This window comes from Anomaloglossus baeobatrachus, chromosome 5 (assembly GCF_048569485.1).
Source record: "Anomaloglossus baeobatrachus isolate aAnoBae1 chromosome 5, aAnoBae1.hap1, whole genome shotgun sequence".
NCBI lineage: Eukaryota > Metazoa > Chordata > Amphibia > Anura > Aromobatidae > Anomaloglossus > Anomaloglossus baeobatrachus.
In genome coordinates, this window is record NC_134357.1 from 148504500 (window position 1) to 148523554 (window position 19055).

At 41.1% G+C, this 19055-nt stretch overlaps 1 protein-coding gene across 3 annotated transcripts in view; it reads right to left on the reverse strand.

The window, feature by feature from the left end:
- CDH23 (cadherin related 23) overlaps nt 1–19055 on the reverse strand; it is a 1872161-nt gene that overhangs the window by 1635629 nt on the left and 217477 nt on the right. For all 3 annotated transcript variants that reach the window (XM_075348968.1, XM_075348971.1, XM_075348969.1), the window contains exon 2: nt 5427–5498. In XM_075348968.1, coding sequence (XP_075205083.1) covers nt 5427–5493 — 67 coding nt within the window. In that variant the 5' untranslated portion in view covers nt 5494–5498. The remainder of the gene's footprint in view (nt 1–5426; nt 5499–19055) is intronic.

Genomic DNA, 19055 nt, shown 5'->3' on the forward strand with positions numbered 1-19055 from the left:
TGTGAATTCCAGTAACCTGACTGCCAGTTTGCCGGACTTCTGTGCAGCCATGTCTCTCAATGCAACAATTCAGTGATCCACCAGTGGGTTCCACTTTCAGTGAGAGCAGGAAGTTCCACTTTCACTGAGGGCAGCGGGGAACCCCCAGTGTGAACCCCAGTGGTCCGACTGCTGGATTGCCAGTTTGCTGTACCACCGTGTCCCGGTTAATCAATCCATGTTAACAGAGGAGTAAAGAAGTGGGGAAGGCTCAGGATCTTTAGCATTGAGATGCTGTATGAAGAGCAGTCCGGAGATCTCCCTTTTTGGAAAGCTTCTCCAGTGTCTCTCCACTGCCCTTCTTTCCTGAATCTCTATACAAGCATTGCTCCCCAAATAGCAGTAAGTAAAATGCAGCATTTATGTTACATGTGAATATGATCCCAGTGTTACATTTTTATTATTTTTTATGGGTGTAATGAAGAAAAACAAAATCCATCATGCCATTTCTTACACCATCTACCAATCACCATAAATAATTTGTTTAATGTGTTATACTAAATATGTACTTATTATTTGCTGATCTGTGATATTTATTACTTTTTTAAAAACATTAAAAATTATGTTTTTCATTTTTTTTGTTCATTATTTTTTAATAATTTTATAGGGAGAAAATGCAGGGATGTAGAAATTCACTGCTATGTACAATGTATCTCTATGTATCAGTATAATCTGCCTGTGATTCCAGAGTCTGTTATGTATGGAAAATTCTCCCACACCTGACAATACAGGTTGTGATTCATAGTTTTAGCAGCTGACTGCAATATTTGTGACATCATTGCGGCCACTGCGCTGAGACATCAGATCTCAGATGCCGAGGGTGAATGATGGAGGACAAAGCATCAGTGGACGCCTCCCTCTTCCATCATTGCTTTCAACTGTATTGACATCCAAGATGCCAAAACAATTGAATGTGTGATGATGATGGGTGGGGGGCTGAATTCAGCACTGACACTAGGCTCCCCTAATTCATGGGCCCCATAATGGCTGCATGGACTGCCGCCATTGAAAGCATGCCACTGAGATCCTCATCATCTGGATATTCCAAATCTCTCCTGCACTGCCAGCAGGGTCAGCATCTGGCAAACCAATCCAGGTGCTGGGATCCACTGTCTGGGAGTGTAGGAAGCAAAAGCTAAATTGGATACATTTTATAGTCCCATATATGGTTTATTATTTGCTAGTATATATGGTCATGTATACAGCTTACTCACTGCTGGGTGGGCACCGCGTGAATCTTCATCTTAGGTAGTAGAAAAACTAGAAATGGCCTTGTAATGATGTCAATTTATAAAGACTGACAGATTTCTTCATAGTTTGAGTACTTCATTTACAGAGCAATTCCAAACAGTTAGTTCATTTAGAAAATACAAAATCTGTCCAGAAATAAACTGCCTTACATGAGATAAGGTGAAAGCAAATCTGTCCCTGAATGTCAAAAGACTCAAACCCGCAATGCAACAATCCTTTCTTTCCTTTTCTGACACAAAACTGTATGACTCCAATGTGGCACACATCCATCAGAAGAATAGAGCAGGAGATGTTATAATTGTGACATATGACATGGATCAATGGTGCTTTGCTCTCCTTGGAGACACCAATAAGTCTAAATAATAAATAGTAGGTTAAAATGAATATTTTTAAGAATTCTCACTGATAGGTTATAGATGCCTGAAAATGCTACACACAAACTGCATATAATGGGATGTCAGAATATTGAACCGGAATAAAAAGTATATAAGTGTGTATACTTACAGGCACCTGCTCTGGTACTAAAATGGATTGCAGATAGCGGGCGAAATAAGTATTTTTTGACTGCATGACCAGTTATATAGGTAGTTGAATTGACTCTGGACCAAAGGGTTGCACTACATTACTGCCTGTTTTTGAACTGTTTATTCGGGGGCTCTTTTCTCCTGTGTGCAATAATTGATTGTTTTTGCATTGTGAGGACATCACTATAGGTGATTATTTGAGACTAGTGGGTACAGGTTATGCAGTTTGTTGTATTTTAATTGTTTTTATTGCTGTTCAATAAAGGTTTTGTACTTTTTACATTATATTGGGTTGTGCTTGCGTTATGTGCAACATGTTTTTCTCCCTTTTTCCATGTTTCACGGTTGCACTGTTAGCACCCCTCTGTTTCTAATTATATTATATGTCTGATGCGCTCCTTCTCTTTCCTCGAAATAAGTATTGAACACATCACCAATTTTCTAACTAATTATATTTCTAAAGGTGCTACTGACATGAGATCCTCACTAGATGTCGGTATTAACCAATCCAATCTACTCAGGCAAACAAATCAGACCATAGATGTACATAAAGAAGAGAGGTGTAAAATGCCATGGAATGTTATGACACCAGCTAAAATATAACAGTAATTAGAAAACAATCCTGCCACTTAGAGAAAAATATTATCAGCTAGTTCAACTGATGGCTTATAAAAAGGTGCCACACAAGAAATATCTCACGATTGGTAAAACCAGTGAGCTGTAACCTTATTGTTGCAAACATTCTAATTGCATAGGTTACAGAATTTCTAAACTACTGAAGGCTCCAGTGAAAACAGTGAGACCATAATCCGAAATGAAAAAGAACATAATTTCACCACAAACTGGCAGCGACAGGTGCTCTCCACAAAATTTCAGACAGAAAAGTGAAAAGAATTAGCAGAAGTGCTGTCCAACAGCCAAGAAGCGCCAGTGGAGAGCTACAAAAAGACTTGGGATCAGCAAGTACAATTATTTCACAGAAAACAATAAATAATGCATTCAACTTCCATGGTCTGTATGCACTCTCACCATGCAAGACTCCATTGCTGAACAAATAGCATGTTCAGGCGCGTTTAACATTTGCTCCACAACACTTTGACAAACCTATGAAATACTGGGAAAATATAGTCTGGTCAGATGAGACCAAATTTGAAGTCTTTGGATGCCATAATACAGAAAAGATTTGGAAACCAAAAGGCATCGTATTTCACCCCCAAAATACCATACCAACAGTGAAGTTTGGAGATGGAGCATCATGGTGTGGGGCTGTTTTTTTAGCATATGGAACTGGCAATCTTCACATAATTGAAGGAAGGATAAACAGGCAAATGTATCCAGACATTCCTGATAAAAATTTGCTGCCATCTACTTCTTACAATTGAACCCTAACACTCTCACTGGGATGGACAAACCAGGAGAGATGAAAAACCAGAAATTCACAGGTCTCAAACAGGCTAGTACTTGCCCTAGACCTGAGTTTTATTTGTCCCTGCTTGAAAGTGGAGGCTGACACCCTAAGATCATGTAATTGTACCTCCATTCATCAATGGCTGGCCATGAGTGTCCTTAACTGCACCCTATGCAATAAAAGAAGTACAACAGATAAACAACAATAAACATAAATAAAGTGCACCCAAGCAGTGGGTGATACGCAGGGCTAGGAACGTGCAAATACAGTCATACAGGAATGATGGAACACGAGAAACCAAAAATAATATCAGAATACATGGAAACCCTCCCATACCTCAATGAAACAAAATAGTAGATAATTGGGATGAGATTCACACAAACAAACTGCAGGAAATAGCAATAGCAATGTCTCAGTAATAAAACCTTAACCACAGAGCTGGAAATCCAGACAATCATCCATTCAAAAATATTGCCAGCACTGAGACACATGAGTAGTAATTATAAATAACCCTTCCAAAATGTGATTGGGCAAACCAAATGAGAAAGAGCACACTCCTGAATGCAAGTGAAACAGGAAGGCAAAGCGTAAGAAAGAAAAACAAGACAAGTGATCCTTTAGCAGCTGGACCAACATAAAACAGGCTGTGGTCCAACCGAGAAGAAAATCTACCAACAACCAGAGACCATTGGTTTGAACCACGGAGTGAAGCCATAACAGTACCAGCATGATGAAACTAGATTCGATATTTCAGCAAGACAATGATAGCAAAATCACAGTCAAAGGAAAACTCAATTGGTTTCAAGAGAAAGAAAATAAAGCTGCTAGAATAGCCCTGCCAATTTCCAATAGAAAAAGTATGGAAGCAACTAAAGCTCGGAGTTCATAGAAGGAGCCCATGGATCTTAAGGATCTGAAAAGATGTTGTGTTGGAGAAAGGACCTAAATTACACCTGAGCAATGAATGCGACTAGTTTTTCCATACAGGAGGCACCTTGAAGCTGTCATCACCAAGAAAGGTTTTTGTAAGAAGTATTAATTACATTTCAGAAAGTGTGTTCAACTCTTTTTTCCTGTGTCATTTCTCATTATTACAGAGGAAGGAAAGCATAAGAAAGAAAAACAAGACAAGAGATAATTTATGGACATCTATGGTTTGATTTCTTTTCTTGTGCGAATTGGATGTGTTGTTACTGATATCTGTTGAGAAATTCATGTCAAATTCATGAATTCATGTCTTTAGAAATATATTTACTTAGAAAATTGATGATATGTGCAATATTTATTTTACCCTCTGTATATATACATACACACATCTTGGACAAATGGGAAGAAAAAAAATCAATACAAAATGGCTGCAGTGGGAATGAATTTAGAAGCTATAGAACATTACCACAAAGGAAAAATAGGTCTGTTATATGGAGTAAGGTTTGTTGCCAGCATTAAATAAGAGAATAAGGCCTAGGACCCAAAGCGAGAAAAATGGAGCGAGAGGAATGCGATAAAACTCGCATTCCACTTGGACCAATATTACTCCATGGGACAGCTCCCATGAGCGATTGTTTTCTCAGCCCTAATTGGACCGAGAAAACAGTTGCAGAATGTTGCGATTGCAATGTGAACTTGTTCCACTTGCACCCATTCAAGTCTATGGGGCGAGAGAAACATCACATTGCTCTTGCGTTACAGCGGTGTAAAAGGAGAGCAGTGCGATTCTCGCATCAGGCGGCAATGGAGGAGATAGGGAGATAAATCCTTCCTTCTCCTCCACAGCACTGGCCCTCCCCTTTGCAGCGTTTGCCATCCCCTCTGCAGCTGTGGTCTGATCGCACGATCAGACCACAGTTGCATGACACTCGGCTCCCGATGTGATGCGAGTGTGAGCCGAGTGTCATGCGAGCACTCGCAGTAATCCTGGTGTAGTCTCAGCCTTAGAGACATAGAGAGGTACAATGTGGCCCCCTAGAAGCCTATAATTGATACTATGTATAGTGCCAAACAACTCAGATTGTAAGTTAAAAACCATATATTTGTGAACATATTTTAGAAATAATTCAATTTTTTATTTTTTTGCTTAATTAAGACCAGTAGTCCACAAGAAAAATATGCCATACTTTCAGTTATATATAAGACTGGACAATTATTAAAATATATAAAAATCATATTTCAAAAGCTTAAAAATAATGGACAATTAAGCTACTCACCCATAGAGAAAGACTGAAAGAGAAAAAACAAGAAGACAGGATCTCGGAAAATCAGGTGTCCCTTCATAATTCCTGAAAACAAATAAAAAAATTGGTTAATAGACCATGGTAAACTAAGCGGCTTTACTGTGATTTATTTGTAAATATATAAGGTTTATCCTGAAAAATATTTTATCAGTTTAGGATAAATCAGTTTTTCAAAGAAAAAAAATAGACCTATACATATGTAATATGCACTGTGACAGGAGAGGATTGCCAAGTTACAAGAACAATCTATTCCAAGTGACATAAATAGAACGTCTGTATTACTTGCAATTGCGTTATCTTAGAATTATGTTAATTAACATAACTCTGGAGACATAAACATAAGGTGCTCAGAAATTAGGATGGATTTTTCAACAGGAAAATATTTTAACATAGATATTATAATCGTGTGAAATTTATGTTCAGAACCATGATATAGGAATAGCCAAGTGACCCTGTGATGCCCTGGGCAAGCCAGGGGTCACAAGTCATTGCACCACCACACCCTACATCCCAGTTAGGAACACCAAAGCTAAACTAAAATCCTTGTTGCCTTCCTCCAGAGGCTGATGTTCACACCAGGGGGTGGGCCAGGCGGTTGGCTCCGCCCACCGAGGAGTTCACAGCTCTGGAGGCGGGAAAGCCAGTGAGTCAGCTCAGGGAAGAGCTTGAGAGTGGAGTTCAGTTAGGGAGGTGAAGGAGTAAACAGCTAAGATGAGCTAAGGAAGTGAAAGTAGAAGTGAAGTGGAAGTGGTAAAGGAGAAGTTGAAGGAAGGTGAAAGGTGACAGAAAGAAAGCCTGAAGTAGTCCAGCTGTGTGCAGGACAGAGTCAGCAAGGTCAGCAACGGCGGTGACTGTCTGGAGGGGGACCGTTTGGAAGTTCCTGGAAGGACCGCGGACGGGTAGTGGCCGGCGGTCTGGAGCAGTGTACCAAAGGACAGTCAGCACCAGGGCAGGGGCCTCTCGGACCCCAGCAAGGCTTGGAGTCGCCATAATTTGCCGAATCCGTCAGTAAAGGGGACGTAGATCCCCCAACAACCAAGTCCCGACTGAAGGCAACAGCCCAACCATTGTAGCAGAAACACCGCCACCGCCAGGGCACCAGTTCCTCAGGGCCAGCGCCTGCGGGCAAAGAGTAGAGCTCCTCCGGTCCAGCTTGAAGCCGGGGAGCGGGTTACCGGTGGGAATCCATCGCTACCAACACAGAAACAAAGGTGCAAGGAAAAGGGACATCACCGTCACCTACTGGGAGAGCAAGTGCAGCCGTCCGTGGGAACCGTCTTTCCAGCCGTGTGGTTTACCGTAAAACTGTGTCAACGTCTCAGGCTGAGTGAGTACCACAGTGCTGCAAGGCACAGCGCTGCCCCCGCGTCCCTGCGCCGACCAGGCCCTGCACCTTCCACACCATCACCGGGCCCCGGGATCACCAACCCCTACCCACGGAGGGGCAACACAACACCTGGCTGCTCCGCATCACCATCCCCGGGATCCCCATATTGAGCAGCGGTGGTGAAATCACCACAACCGTGAGTGGCGTCACGGACAATAAACAATCCCCACACCCAACAAACCCCTTTCACTCACGGGCGAGGAGTACCGCTCGAGAACCCCCGGGATCCGGCCTACAGCTCGAGCCACCACTGAGCAGCAACCGCCGGACCCGAGCAGAAGGGGGTGAGCGTAGTGTGCTGACACCCTCCTCCCCGCCCGCGACAACCCTATGTCCTAATGATAAATACTGTAAATTGCATGGCAAATTGTAAGAACTGATCCCTATGTTCACATTTCTTGTCAAAAAGAGGCTTTTATAAGATACAATTGCCAATAGAATTTTACGGTACTAGAATGATTTAACATAACATGAACCTTACATATGATTAATGGAGAATTACTCACTTCCAATTAGTTCACGCTGAGAAAAACAATAACAGTCTTAGGTAACAGGTAACATGAAACTTCATAGAAAATTCATTTCCCTAGAGACATAAACTTGATATACACATACACAACAGATGGTGAGCTCACAAAATTGTAACTAATCTAGGCACACCTTGATATGTTCATTCTATAGCTCCCATCTCACATGATTGACAATAAACAAAATCCATCTACTGTTATTTCAGAAAAATATAACCACATGGTTACCAGCTTTATTAAGGAGTTGAATTCTCAGTATAGTTTTCAAAAACATTTGGTGTATATTATGTAATATTTTGCAGTTATAGCAATAAAAGGACAAATACTAAAAAATTCACTTGTGAGTCATGAAGGTCTATTTGACCCTTAACACCTTCACCCCCGGCCGATTTTCCATTTTTCGTTTTGTTTTGGTTTTTTTGCTCCCATTCTTCCGAGAGCTGTAACTTTTTTAATTTTTCTGTCAATCTTGCCATATGAGGCCTTGATATTTGCATGACAAGTTGTACTTTTAAATGAAACAATACAATTTACCATATAGTGTACTGGAAAACGGCAACAAAATTCCAAGTGTGGAAAAGTTGCAAAAAAAGAGCAATTGAATGATTGTTTTTGGAATATTTTATTCACCCTGTTCACTATATGGTAAAACTAGTATATTGGTATGATGCCTCAGGTTGGTACAAGTTCGGAGACACCAAACATATAGCTTAACTTTTATCTAAGGGGTTAAAAAAATTCATAAGTTTGTCCAAAAAAAAGTGTCACACTTTTTGACCCATTTTCCGCGACCCGTAGCATTCTCACTTTTTGGGATCTAAAGCTCAGTGGCAGTTTATTTTTTGTGTCTCGAGCTGACGTTTTTAACGGTACCATTTTTGCGCAGATGCTATGTTTTGATCACCTGTTGTTGCATTTTGTGCACAATTTGCGGCGACCAAAAAAATGTAAATTTGCCGTTTGGAATTTTTTTTCCACTACGCCGTTTTCCAATCAGATTGATATTATATTTTGATAGATTGGGTATTTCTGAACATGGCAATACCAAATGTATGTATATTTTTTGTTTTTTTAACCCATTAATTTTCAATGGGGCGAATGGGGGGGTGATTTGAACATTAGGTTTTTTATTTTTTTTATTTTTTTAAACTTTTTTTTACTTTTTTTTAGTTTAGTTAAGGATCAGCAGTCTGATTGCTCATTAATTTCTGTTGATCACACCTACACAGCTGTGAAGAGCAGAAGTACCCACCTTTTGTTACTGGCAGCACATGGCCAGGTGTAACAGGAAGTGAGTCATGTGAGCTACAGGAGTCGTCACATGACCCTGTGCTACAATGGCAACCATCGGCTCACAGTGATCACATCACAGCACCTCCAATGGGACCAGATTAGTAAAGTTTTACCGTGGCGGGGATATTTATCACTCTGTTACATTTTGACAGTGTGATTTAAGGGGTTAACAGGCGCGAATGGATCGCGGATCCACCTGTGCCTGTGAGGCACACATGTCAGCTGTTCAAATCAGCTGACATGTGCAGGAATCGCTGCCGGATGTCCACAGCAACCACCGATGATTGCAATTATATGCCTTAGGATGTATCGTTACGGCCCATGGTCGTTAAGGGGTTAGGTTTCAGTTAAGGGAAAAATGCTATAACTTGAATTCCCCAGCTTCATCTCCTATACCTACTGCAGTTTAAACCTGGACTGCCTGAAGCAGCACAGAAGTGTGTGGGGAAAAAATAAATAAGGGTTACAGCAGGATGTCAACACAGTTGAAAAGTTGCAGTCTTTGGTCACTGACATACAGTAGCGACAAAAAGTTTACCTTTTTGTTTTTTGGGGTTTTTTTAAGTGTGTTTACCTATATCTGGTTGTTGTGATGCCATTTTTCCTGGTTATGAATTGAAAGTGCATGAAGTTGTCATCAAGCTAGACCTTAATTTTAACCAAAATGCTTCTGAATATAGGCATGGTCATTTAATAAAAAAAAACTGACTGCTAAACATTTTGCATATACTATTTATTGATCACAACATAGAGAGTAATTTATTGTTTACTAATTCCATAACTTAGTAGTTTGTAGCATAACCCCTTGCATTAATTACTGCACCAACGCGGCATTGAAGCCTTTAGGGTATTCAAAAAATCTTGAGGGATCTTGCTCTAGTCCAATTGCAAATCTGCAAACAATTCATCTCTATTGCTATGGGTACGGGCCAAAACTCGTCAGCCTAACTCAACCCAAAAGATGCTCTATAGGTATAAATCAGGGGATTGGCTTGTCATTGCAACAGGAGAACATTTTTCTTTGCTATTTCAGTAGATTGGATGTGTGCTTAGGTTCATTGTCTTGCTGGAATTTCCAGCCCCTGCCTACTTTGGTTTTACCATGTGGCAGCATTACATTCTCCATGTACATGGTAGCATTCATATGTCCATCAATTCTATGCAGAGGCCCAATGGCAAATGCAGAAAAGCAACCCCAAACCGTGATATTGCCACAACATTTCACTGGTGTTTGGTACCTTCCTTCATAATGTTTCCAATTGGGCAGTATATATAGTGCTGTCATTATTACCAAACAGATTGAACTTGGATTCATCTTACCACAACACCTTAGACCAATCTGTCTATTTCCACTGGCTGTGTACTTTGGCAAACTCAAGTTGGACCTTCCGGTTCTTTGCAGAGATGAAAGACTTCTTGACAGGAACTCATGCATTCAAGCCTACTACTCTTAGGCGGGCTTTGCACGTTGTGACATCGCAAGCCGATGCTGCGATGTCGCACGCGATAGTCCCTGCCCCCGTCGCAGGTGCGATATCGTGTGATATTATCGCTACGCCAGCTTCACATGCACTCACCTGCCCTGCGACCGTTGCTCTGGCCGGCAACCCGCCTCCTTCCTAAGGGGGGCGGTCGTGCAGCGTCATAGCGACATCACACGGCAGGTGGCCAATAGCGGCGGGGGGGCAGAGATGAGCAGGATGTAAACATCCCACCCACCTCCTTCCTTCCGCATATCCTATGAGAACCGCGGTGACGCCGGTAGAAGATGTTCCTCGCTCCTGCGACTTCACACACAGCGATGTGTGCTGCCGCAGGAGCAAGGAACAACATCGGACCGTCGCGTCAGCGTAATTATGGATTACGCCGACACTGCACCGATGATACGATTACGACGATTTTGCGCTCGTTAATCGTATCATATAGGCTTTACACACTACGATGTCGCATGCGATGCCGGATGTGCATCACTTTCAATTTGACCCTGCGATGTCGTAGTGTGCAAAGCCCGCCTTAGGGGTACTTTGCACACTACGACATCGCAGCTGCGATGTCGGTGGGGTCAAATCGAAAGTGACACACATTCGGCGTCGCTGTCGACATCGGAGTGTGTAAATCGTTTTTGATATGATTACCGAGCGCAAAAGCGTTGAAATGGTATCATCGGTGTAGTGTCGGTCATTTCCATAATGTCGCAGTAGCGACAGGCACGGTGTTGTTGCTCATTCCTGCGGCAGCACACATCGCTGTCTGAGAAACGGCTGGAGCGAGGAACATCTCCTTACCTGCGTCCCGCGTCTCACACCAGCTATGTGGGCGGGATGTTTACGTCCTGCTCATCTCTGCCCCTCTGCTTCTATTGGCCACCTTCCGTGTGATGTCGCTGTGACGCCGCATGACCTGACCCCTTAGGAAGGAAGCGGTTCGCCAGCCAGAGCAACATTGCAGGGCAGGTAAGTGCATGTGAAGCTGCCGTCACGATAATGTTCGCTACAGCAGCTATCACAAGATATCGCTGCTGCGACGGGGGCGAGGACTGTCGCGCTTGGCATTGCTACCATCAGCTTGCGATGTCGTAGTGTGCAAAGTACCCCTTAGTCATCATACCACAGTTTGGTGACTCACTTTGACCACATATTCTTCGTTCAATGCATGCAACATCTGTGCAGCACTTTTGTGGACATCAGATACAGACCTTTTCTTAATAATGTGATGAACTTTGGAGGAAGTCGTCCACTTCTAGGTTTGTCAACTGTCCTATAACCTTTTACTTTCTTTATTATATGTGACACTTCACTCTGAGAACAGATGAATTCCGTTGCTACTTCTTTTTGGCTTTTGCCTGACTTCACTCTCAGAATAATAAGCTTCCTGACACCTGGTGATAGATTTGGCTTTGTCTTTGCCATTTCATCCAAAAAACACACACACAAAAAAAAAAAATTAGGCAAAATTAGACTAGCCATTACAAAATATGCAAAAAATTTGGCACAACAAGTGTGGAAAATTAAGACAAAACAATGTCAAACACAATTTTCATCCTTAGAGCTGAAAATTTGCTTCCAGTTTACAAAAATCACTGGGAAAATGGTATCCTAAACACTAGACAGAAGTAATCACACTTTTAAAAAAATGCAAAACGTTTGGTCTCTATTGTACACAAGGCAAAGCAACAAAATCTATTAATTTATAATTGTACCCATCTTTAGAGTGTTTTTTGTCTTCTTTCAGTACAATGTGTTCATAAAAATTAAAGGTACACCTCTAATTTACATCAAAATTGTGCTGTTAAACTAGTTTTAATGAGCTCTATAAAGCTTAATTTCCTAGGTCTCCATTAATCTCGTGTTCTAGACCAGAGGAGGACAATTAATTTTTCCGAGGGGCCACATGAGACACTATGACTGGAGTGGAGGGACGAATCAATAGCCTGAAATTAATTCTGCTCAATATTATTAACATATTAATTCTAATTATTATTTTATCCTAACATTGTATCACTTAATATTGAGCAGAATTAAGTATGCTCCTATATACCATATACCATACAGCCCCCTATATGCAGTTTGAGCCCCACACAGCCCCAAAAAATACAGAATGAGCCCCCATAGAGCCCCATACATACAGTATGAGCCTCCACATAATAATAATAATTTATTCATTTATATAGCGCTATTAATTCCATAGCGCTTTACATACATTGGGAATGCTGTCCCCATTGGGGCTCACAATCTAAATTCCCTATCTGTATGTCTTTGGAGTGTGGGAGGAAACCGGAGTACCCGGAGGAAACCCACGCAAACATGGGGAGAACATACAAACACCTTGCAGATGGTGTCCTTGGTGGGGATTGAACCCAGGACCTCAGCGCTGCAAGACTGTAGTGCTAATCACTGAGCCACCATGCCGCCCATGTACCCATATACAGTATGAGGCCCCCATATAGCCTGTCTATATATAGTATGAGCCCTCACACAGCTCCTTGTACATAGTATGAGTGTCCCTCTTTACAAAATGTGAGCCCCCACATAACCCTTCTATGTACAGTATAAGCCCCCACATAACCCCTCGACATACAATGTGAGTCCCCGTTTAGCCTTTCTATATACAGTGTGAGCCCCACATAACCCCTCTATATACAATGTGAGACCCTTCGTATATAGTATGAGCCCCCACAGTCTCCTTAATACTGCATAAGCCCACACATAGGCCTCTAAATACAACATAAGTCCTCATATAGCCTATACAACATCTTCACGCTGGTATGTGGAATCTATTAGCTTACATAGAATAATGAAATATTTGCAGATAAAACATACCTGTGCTTTTAGTTTGTGAAAGCAACAAAATTCTATAGTTTTACTATTTACACTCTTAAAACAACACACAGAGTCAGCAATTCAGTGTTAAAAGATGAAAACAAAAAAGTATGCCAGGTTAATGCTTAGACAACTTGCCATCCCGCACACAGTACAAGAAAAGACTTATGGTCTCCCATGAGGAATACAATCTAATTACGTCCTTGTGACCTGCACTGATTTAGGTTTCAGGTTTGTTCCGCTGTGGAACACTTCTAAGATATAAATGTGTGAGATCTGACCTGTTGACTACCCTCTAGAGACTACTTGACTCATCCATAAAAGGACCAATGACCGAGTGATTGTATAGTAGGAAGAAATAAAACACTGGTTACATTTTCAACGTAATTTTATCAGCAAAGTAATGATACAGTGGTTCTTTACTTTGGTTTTAAGGAAAAATAAAATCTGTACAAAAGACACAAATTGTAGTAGTCCATCATTACCACTATCTCTACTTAATGGGAATTGGTCACGTGGAAAAATACTATTAACCTGCAGCTATGGGGTTAATCTGCAGGATATTAGCATTCTGAACCTGCCCGGCTCCTTCACATTAAATCCCGCTGCAAGGTGGAAATTAACTTTAATCCTCCCAGCAGTGTTATGGTTTCAGGCAATGGGGTGGCACCGGCATGGGTTCAGTCACCATTCTGAGTATGGTGTAGCCATGCCCCCTGCACTGACTGACATTTGCTCAGCATTAGAACCAGCTGTCAGTTAGTGTGAGGGGTGTGGTTACAGTGACCTATAAAGCATCATTCTCGGAATGAGGCTCCATAGGTTGTACAACGGAATTAGTGGATGTTGTGAGAACGCCATGAACTATGTCAGAGCTGCAGATATTTTTTTTAAAATAATACATTGGTGAATGAGGGCCAGTCTCTTGTTTTTATTTCTTTACATCTCTCTTTTATGTCTTGCAGATTTGAGTACATTTGTGGACAATGTCACATTTGGTGGACTGTTTCAGATCTTCATGGCTGTTTTTAATAAGTTGTTGAACCAAGGCAAAAGTTGGGGAGGGTAAAATAAAATATTTGTATGTCTTTATTTCTTATAACTTACTAGGTTAGTAATGAGGGTGTCTGATAGACACCTCTCCATTACTAACACCAGGACTTGATGCCAGCTGACATTACACAGCTGACATCGCCCCCAAAAATGAATACACCAAATGCCACAGAACCAGGGCAATCAGGAAGAGAAAGACAAAGGGCAAGAATTATGGCATCTAATGGGGTGAATGCTGGCTGGTATTTGGGGCTGGGAAGGGCCAAATAACCATGGATCTTTCAAGCCTAACAATATCAGTCCATAGCTTTCTACTTTATGGTTATGAAAAATAGGGTGGACCCCACATCATTTTTTTCATTTATGTATTTATAAACAAGTACAACAAACTACACAGGCAAAGCAATAGTTATATATCTGACTGTGCTGCTGGAAAAAAATGGACATACAGTACAGACCAAAGGTTTGGACACACCTTCTCATTCAAAGAGTTTTCTTTATTTTCAGGACTCTGAAAATTGTAGATTCACATTAAAGACATCAAAACTATGAATTAAAACATGTGGAAAGAGATACTTAAAAAAGTGTGAAACAACTGAAAAATGTCTTATATTCTAGGTTCTTCAAAGTAGCCGCCTTTTGCTTTGATTACTGCTTTGCACACTCTTGGCATTCTCTTGATGAGCTTCAAGAGGTAGTAACCGTAAATGGTTTTCCAACAGTTTTGAAGGACTTCCCAGAGATGCTTAGCACTTTTTGGCCCTTTTTGCTTCACTCTGCAGTCCAGCTCACCCCAAACCATCTCGATTGGGTTCAGGTCTGTTGACTGTGGAGAACAGGTCATCTGGCGTAGCACCCCATCACTCTCCTTCTTAGTCAAATAGCCCTTACACTGCCTGGAGGTGTGTTTGGGGGTCATTGTCCTGTTGAAAATAATTGATGGTCCAACTAAACGCAAACCGGATGAAATAGCACGCCGCTGCAAGATGCTGTGGTAGGCATGCTGGTTCTGTATGCCTTCAATTTTGAATAAATCCCAAACAGTGTCACCAGAAAAGCACCCCCACACCATCACACCTCCTCTTCCATGCTTCACGGAGGCAACCAGCGATGTAGAGTCCATCCGTTCACCTTTTCTACAAAGACACGGTGGTTGGATCCAAAGATCTCAAATTTGGACTCATCAGACCAAAGCACAGATTTCCACTGGTCTAATATCTATTCCTTGTGTTTTTTAATCCAAACAAGTCTCTTCTGCTTGTTGCCTGTCCTTAACAGTGGTTTCCTAGTAGCTATTTTACCGTGAAGGCCTGCTGCACAAAGTCTCCTCTTAACAGTTGTTCTAGAGATGAGAAGATGTGTCCAAACTTTTGGTCTGTACTCTATCTGCGTGTGTTTTGAACAGACATATGGTCTATGTAGAACACGGGAATGTAGCAGACCCAAAGGTTTTAATAGATACGTATGGGATCTGTGAAAAAAACAGATATCACACGTACTGGAAACATAGACATGTAAAGGATGCCTTAAGGTGTTTTACAGTTTCAATTATCTCTGGTCTATCAGTTTCAGTTTAACTTAAAAATACAAACTGGGCTTAACTCGCTAATAACCAAGTTCAGCATTGAGTCTCCACGGTTGCTCCTGATGTTTGTCATTTTCTGCAATTCTGACGTCACTCTGACAGCACTGCAGCCAATCTGTGAGTTTAATGGCTCGAAGCAACTCCTGCCATCTACTCTGGCAGAGCCGATAAGCTCAACTAACAGCGGCAGCGCTGTCCAAGTGACATCAATGTTTTAGACAATAATAGATACTGGGAGCAATGGCGGAGACCCAGCACTAGATCCGGTGAGGGCACGATACTGTATACAGTGCCTTGCAAAAGTATTCGGCCACCTTGAATTTTTCAACCTTTTCCCACATTTCAGGCTTCAAACAAAAAGATTCAAATTTTAATGTTATGTGGAAGAATCAACAAGTGGGACACAATTGTTAAGTTGAACAAAAATTATTGCTTATTTTAAACTTTTTTAAAAAATAAATAACTGAAAATTGGGGTGTGCAATATTATTCGGCCCCTTTACTTTCAGTGCAGCAAACTCACTCCAGAAGTACATTGAGGATCTCAATGATCCAATGTTGTCCTAAATCACTGATGATGATAAATATAATCCACCTGTGTGTAATCAAGTCTCCCTATAAATGCACCTGCTCTGTGATAGTCTCAGTGTTCTGTTTAAAGCGCAGATAGCATCATGAAGACCAAGGAACACAACAGGCAGGTCCATGATACTATTCTGGAGAAGTTTAAAGCCGGATTTGGTTACAAAAAGATTTCCAAAACTTTAAACATCCCAAGGAGCACTATGTAAGCGATCATATTGAAATGGAAGGAGTATCAGAGCACTGCAAATCTACCAAGACCCGGCTGTCCATCCAAACTTTCATCTCAAACAAGGAGAAGACTGATCAGAGTTGTAGCCAAGAGTCCCATGATCACTCTGGATGAACTGCAGAAATCTACAGCTGGAGGTGGGAGAGTTTGTCTATAGGACAACCATCAGCCATACACTGCACAAATCTGTCCTTTATGGAAGAGTGGCAAGGAGAAAGCCATTTCTCAAAGATATCCATAAAACATGTTGTTTAAAGTTTGCCACAAACCTCCTGGGAGACACACCAACATGTGGAAGAAGGTGCTCTGGTCAGATGAAACCAAAATCGAACTATTTGGGCAGAATGCCAAATGATATGTTTGGCATAAAAGCAACACAGCTAATCACCCTGAACACACCATCCCCACTGTCAAACATGGTGGTGGCAGCATCATAGTTTGGGCCTGTTTTTCTTCACCAGGGACAGGGAAGATGGTTGAAATTTATGGGAAGATGGATGGAGCCAAATACAGGACCATTCTTGAAGAAAACCTGTTGGAGTCTGCAAAAGACCTAAGACTGGGACGGATATTTGTCTTCCAACAAGACAATGATCCCAAACATAAAGCAAAATCTACAAATGAATGGTTCACAAATAAATGTATCCAGGTGTTAGAATGGCCAAGTCAAAGTCCAGACCTGAATCCAATCAAAAATCTGTGGAAAAATCTGGAAAATGCTGTTCACAAATGCTCTCCATCCAACCTCACTCAGCTCCAGCTGTTTGCAAAGGAAGAATGGGCAAGAATTTCAGTCTCTTGATGTGCAAAACTGATAGACACATACCCCAAGTGACTTGCAACTGTAATCGCAGCAAAAGATGGCGCTACAAAGTATTAACTTAAAAGGGACGAATAATATTGCACGCCCCAATTTTCAGTTATTTATTTTTTAAAACATTTAAAATAAGCAATAAATTTCGTTCACCTTCACAATTGTGTCCCACTTATTGATTCTTCACCATACCATTAAAATGTTTATCTTTATGTTTGAAGCCTGAAATGTGGGAAAAGGTTGACAAATTCAAGGGGGCTGAATACTTTCGCAAGGCACTGTATGGTCATTTGTAATATGTAGGTTACAAGTCATATATAAAATCATGTTCTATAGCAGAAAGTCTTTAGGAAAAAATACACTATAATTACACATTGCAAATGTGAAATCTGTACTTATAAAGTTGACATAAAAATATGTAATTTGTGTACAAAATGCAACATATATGCCTAAACAGTGCAAGAAATTCCAGCTCACCTGTAAGTAACAGTGCACTGGATAAAAAGTTCTGAAAAGGTAATCCACAGAAATCCATAGAAAAAAAACACAGCACTTCTAAAAATTAACTTTATTCAGATTAAAAGACGAGTCAAACAAGCGAAAAATCCACCATGTAATTACAAGCTACGTGTTGAAAGTTTCCATTGTTTTACTCCACTTTTTACAAATGAAGTTTATTTTTAGGCCTTGTGCCCACAGAACGTTTTTTTAGCATTCTTTTCTAGCGTTTTTCTTTGCTTTTATTAGTCAATAAAAGCAAGGAAAAATCCCACCAGCAAAGTCTATGAGAATCGTGACTTACTATGTCCACATTGCTTCTTTTTCCACTGCTAAAAAAATAATTGCTTTTTTTTGTGTTTTTTCATGTGCTTTTTGACATTACTGGAGTTCCCTGCAATAGTGATGAGAGATTCTGAAAATTGGAAAAAATCATACGTTCTTTGGCCGGATCGGGATCTGACATCGAATCATTTACTGCAAAAGATCTTGCCAAGGATCGGTAAATGAGTGGATGGCAAAAATAATATTCTTCCTAACCATCACAGCCATGTCAAGTATTGGCATGGCTGTGATTGGCCACTGTAAAAAAAAAAGGAAGCAAAAGGGTTAAAGCAGTACATACTTACAGAGTCCACCAGCTGCAGCGTTACTTCCGGACCCGACAATTATCTCTAATGAATATGAATATTCACTGCTTTCCCAGCCCACTAGCGTATCTGATTGGCTGCAGTCAGACCCCGCCCCCAGACAGCGTCTATTGATTGGTTATCTGTCTCTGTATCATAGTAAAAACTAAACAAATAAAACAAATTGCATAGTGTCTCCCCTGTATTGATGCCAGCAAAGATAAAGCTGACTACAGACTGTGTAGGCTGTGTATCCCAGATAAAACCAACCACAGGCCGTGTTGGCTGTGTATCAAAATAAAAGGAACCACATGCAAGTTTTTTTTTATTATTTAAATAAATAATTTTTAAAAAAATAGCATGCGGTTCTCCTTAATTTTGATACTCAGCCATGATAAAGCCCGACAGCTGGGGCTGGTATTCTCAGCCTGAAGAGTCCTATGGTTATTAGGCCGCCCCCCCAGGCTAAGCATAGCAACCGTCTGTCACCGAGGTTTGTCACATCCATTAAATGTGACAATCCCGGAGCTTTATTTGACTCTTCCTGATTGCCCTGGTGCGGTGGCAAGAGGTTAATAACAGTCCACAGCTGTCACTAAGCTCTAAATTAGTGATGGCAAGGGGTCTATGACACCCCATCACTAATCTGTACGTGAAAGTAAATAAACATAAGCACTGGAAAAA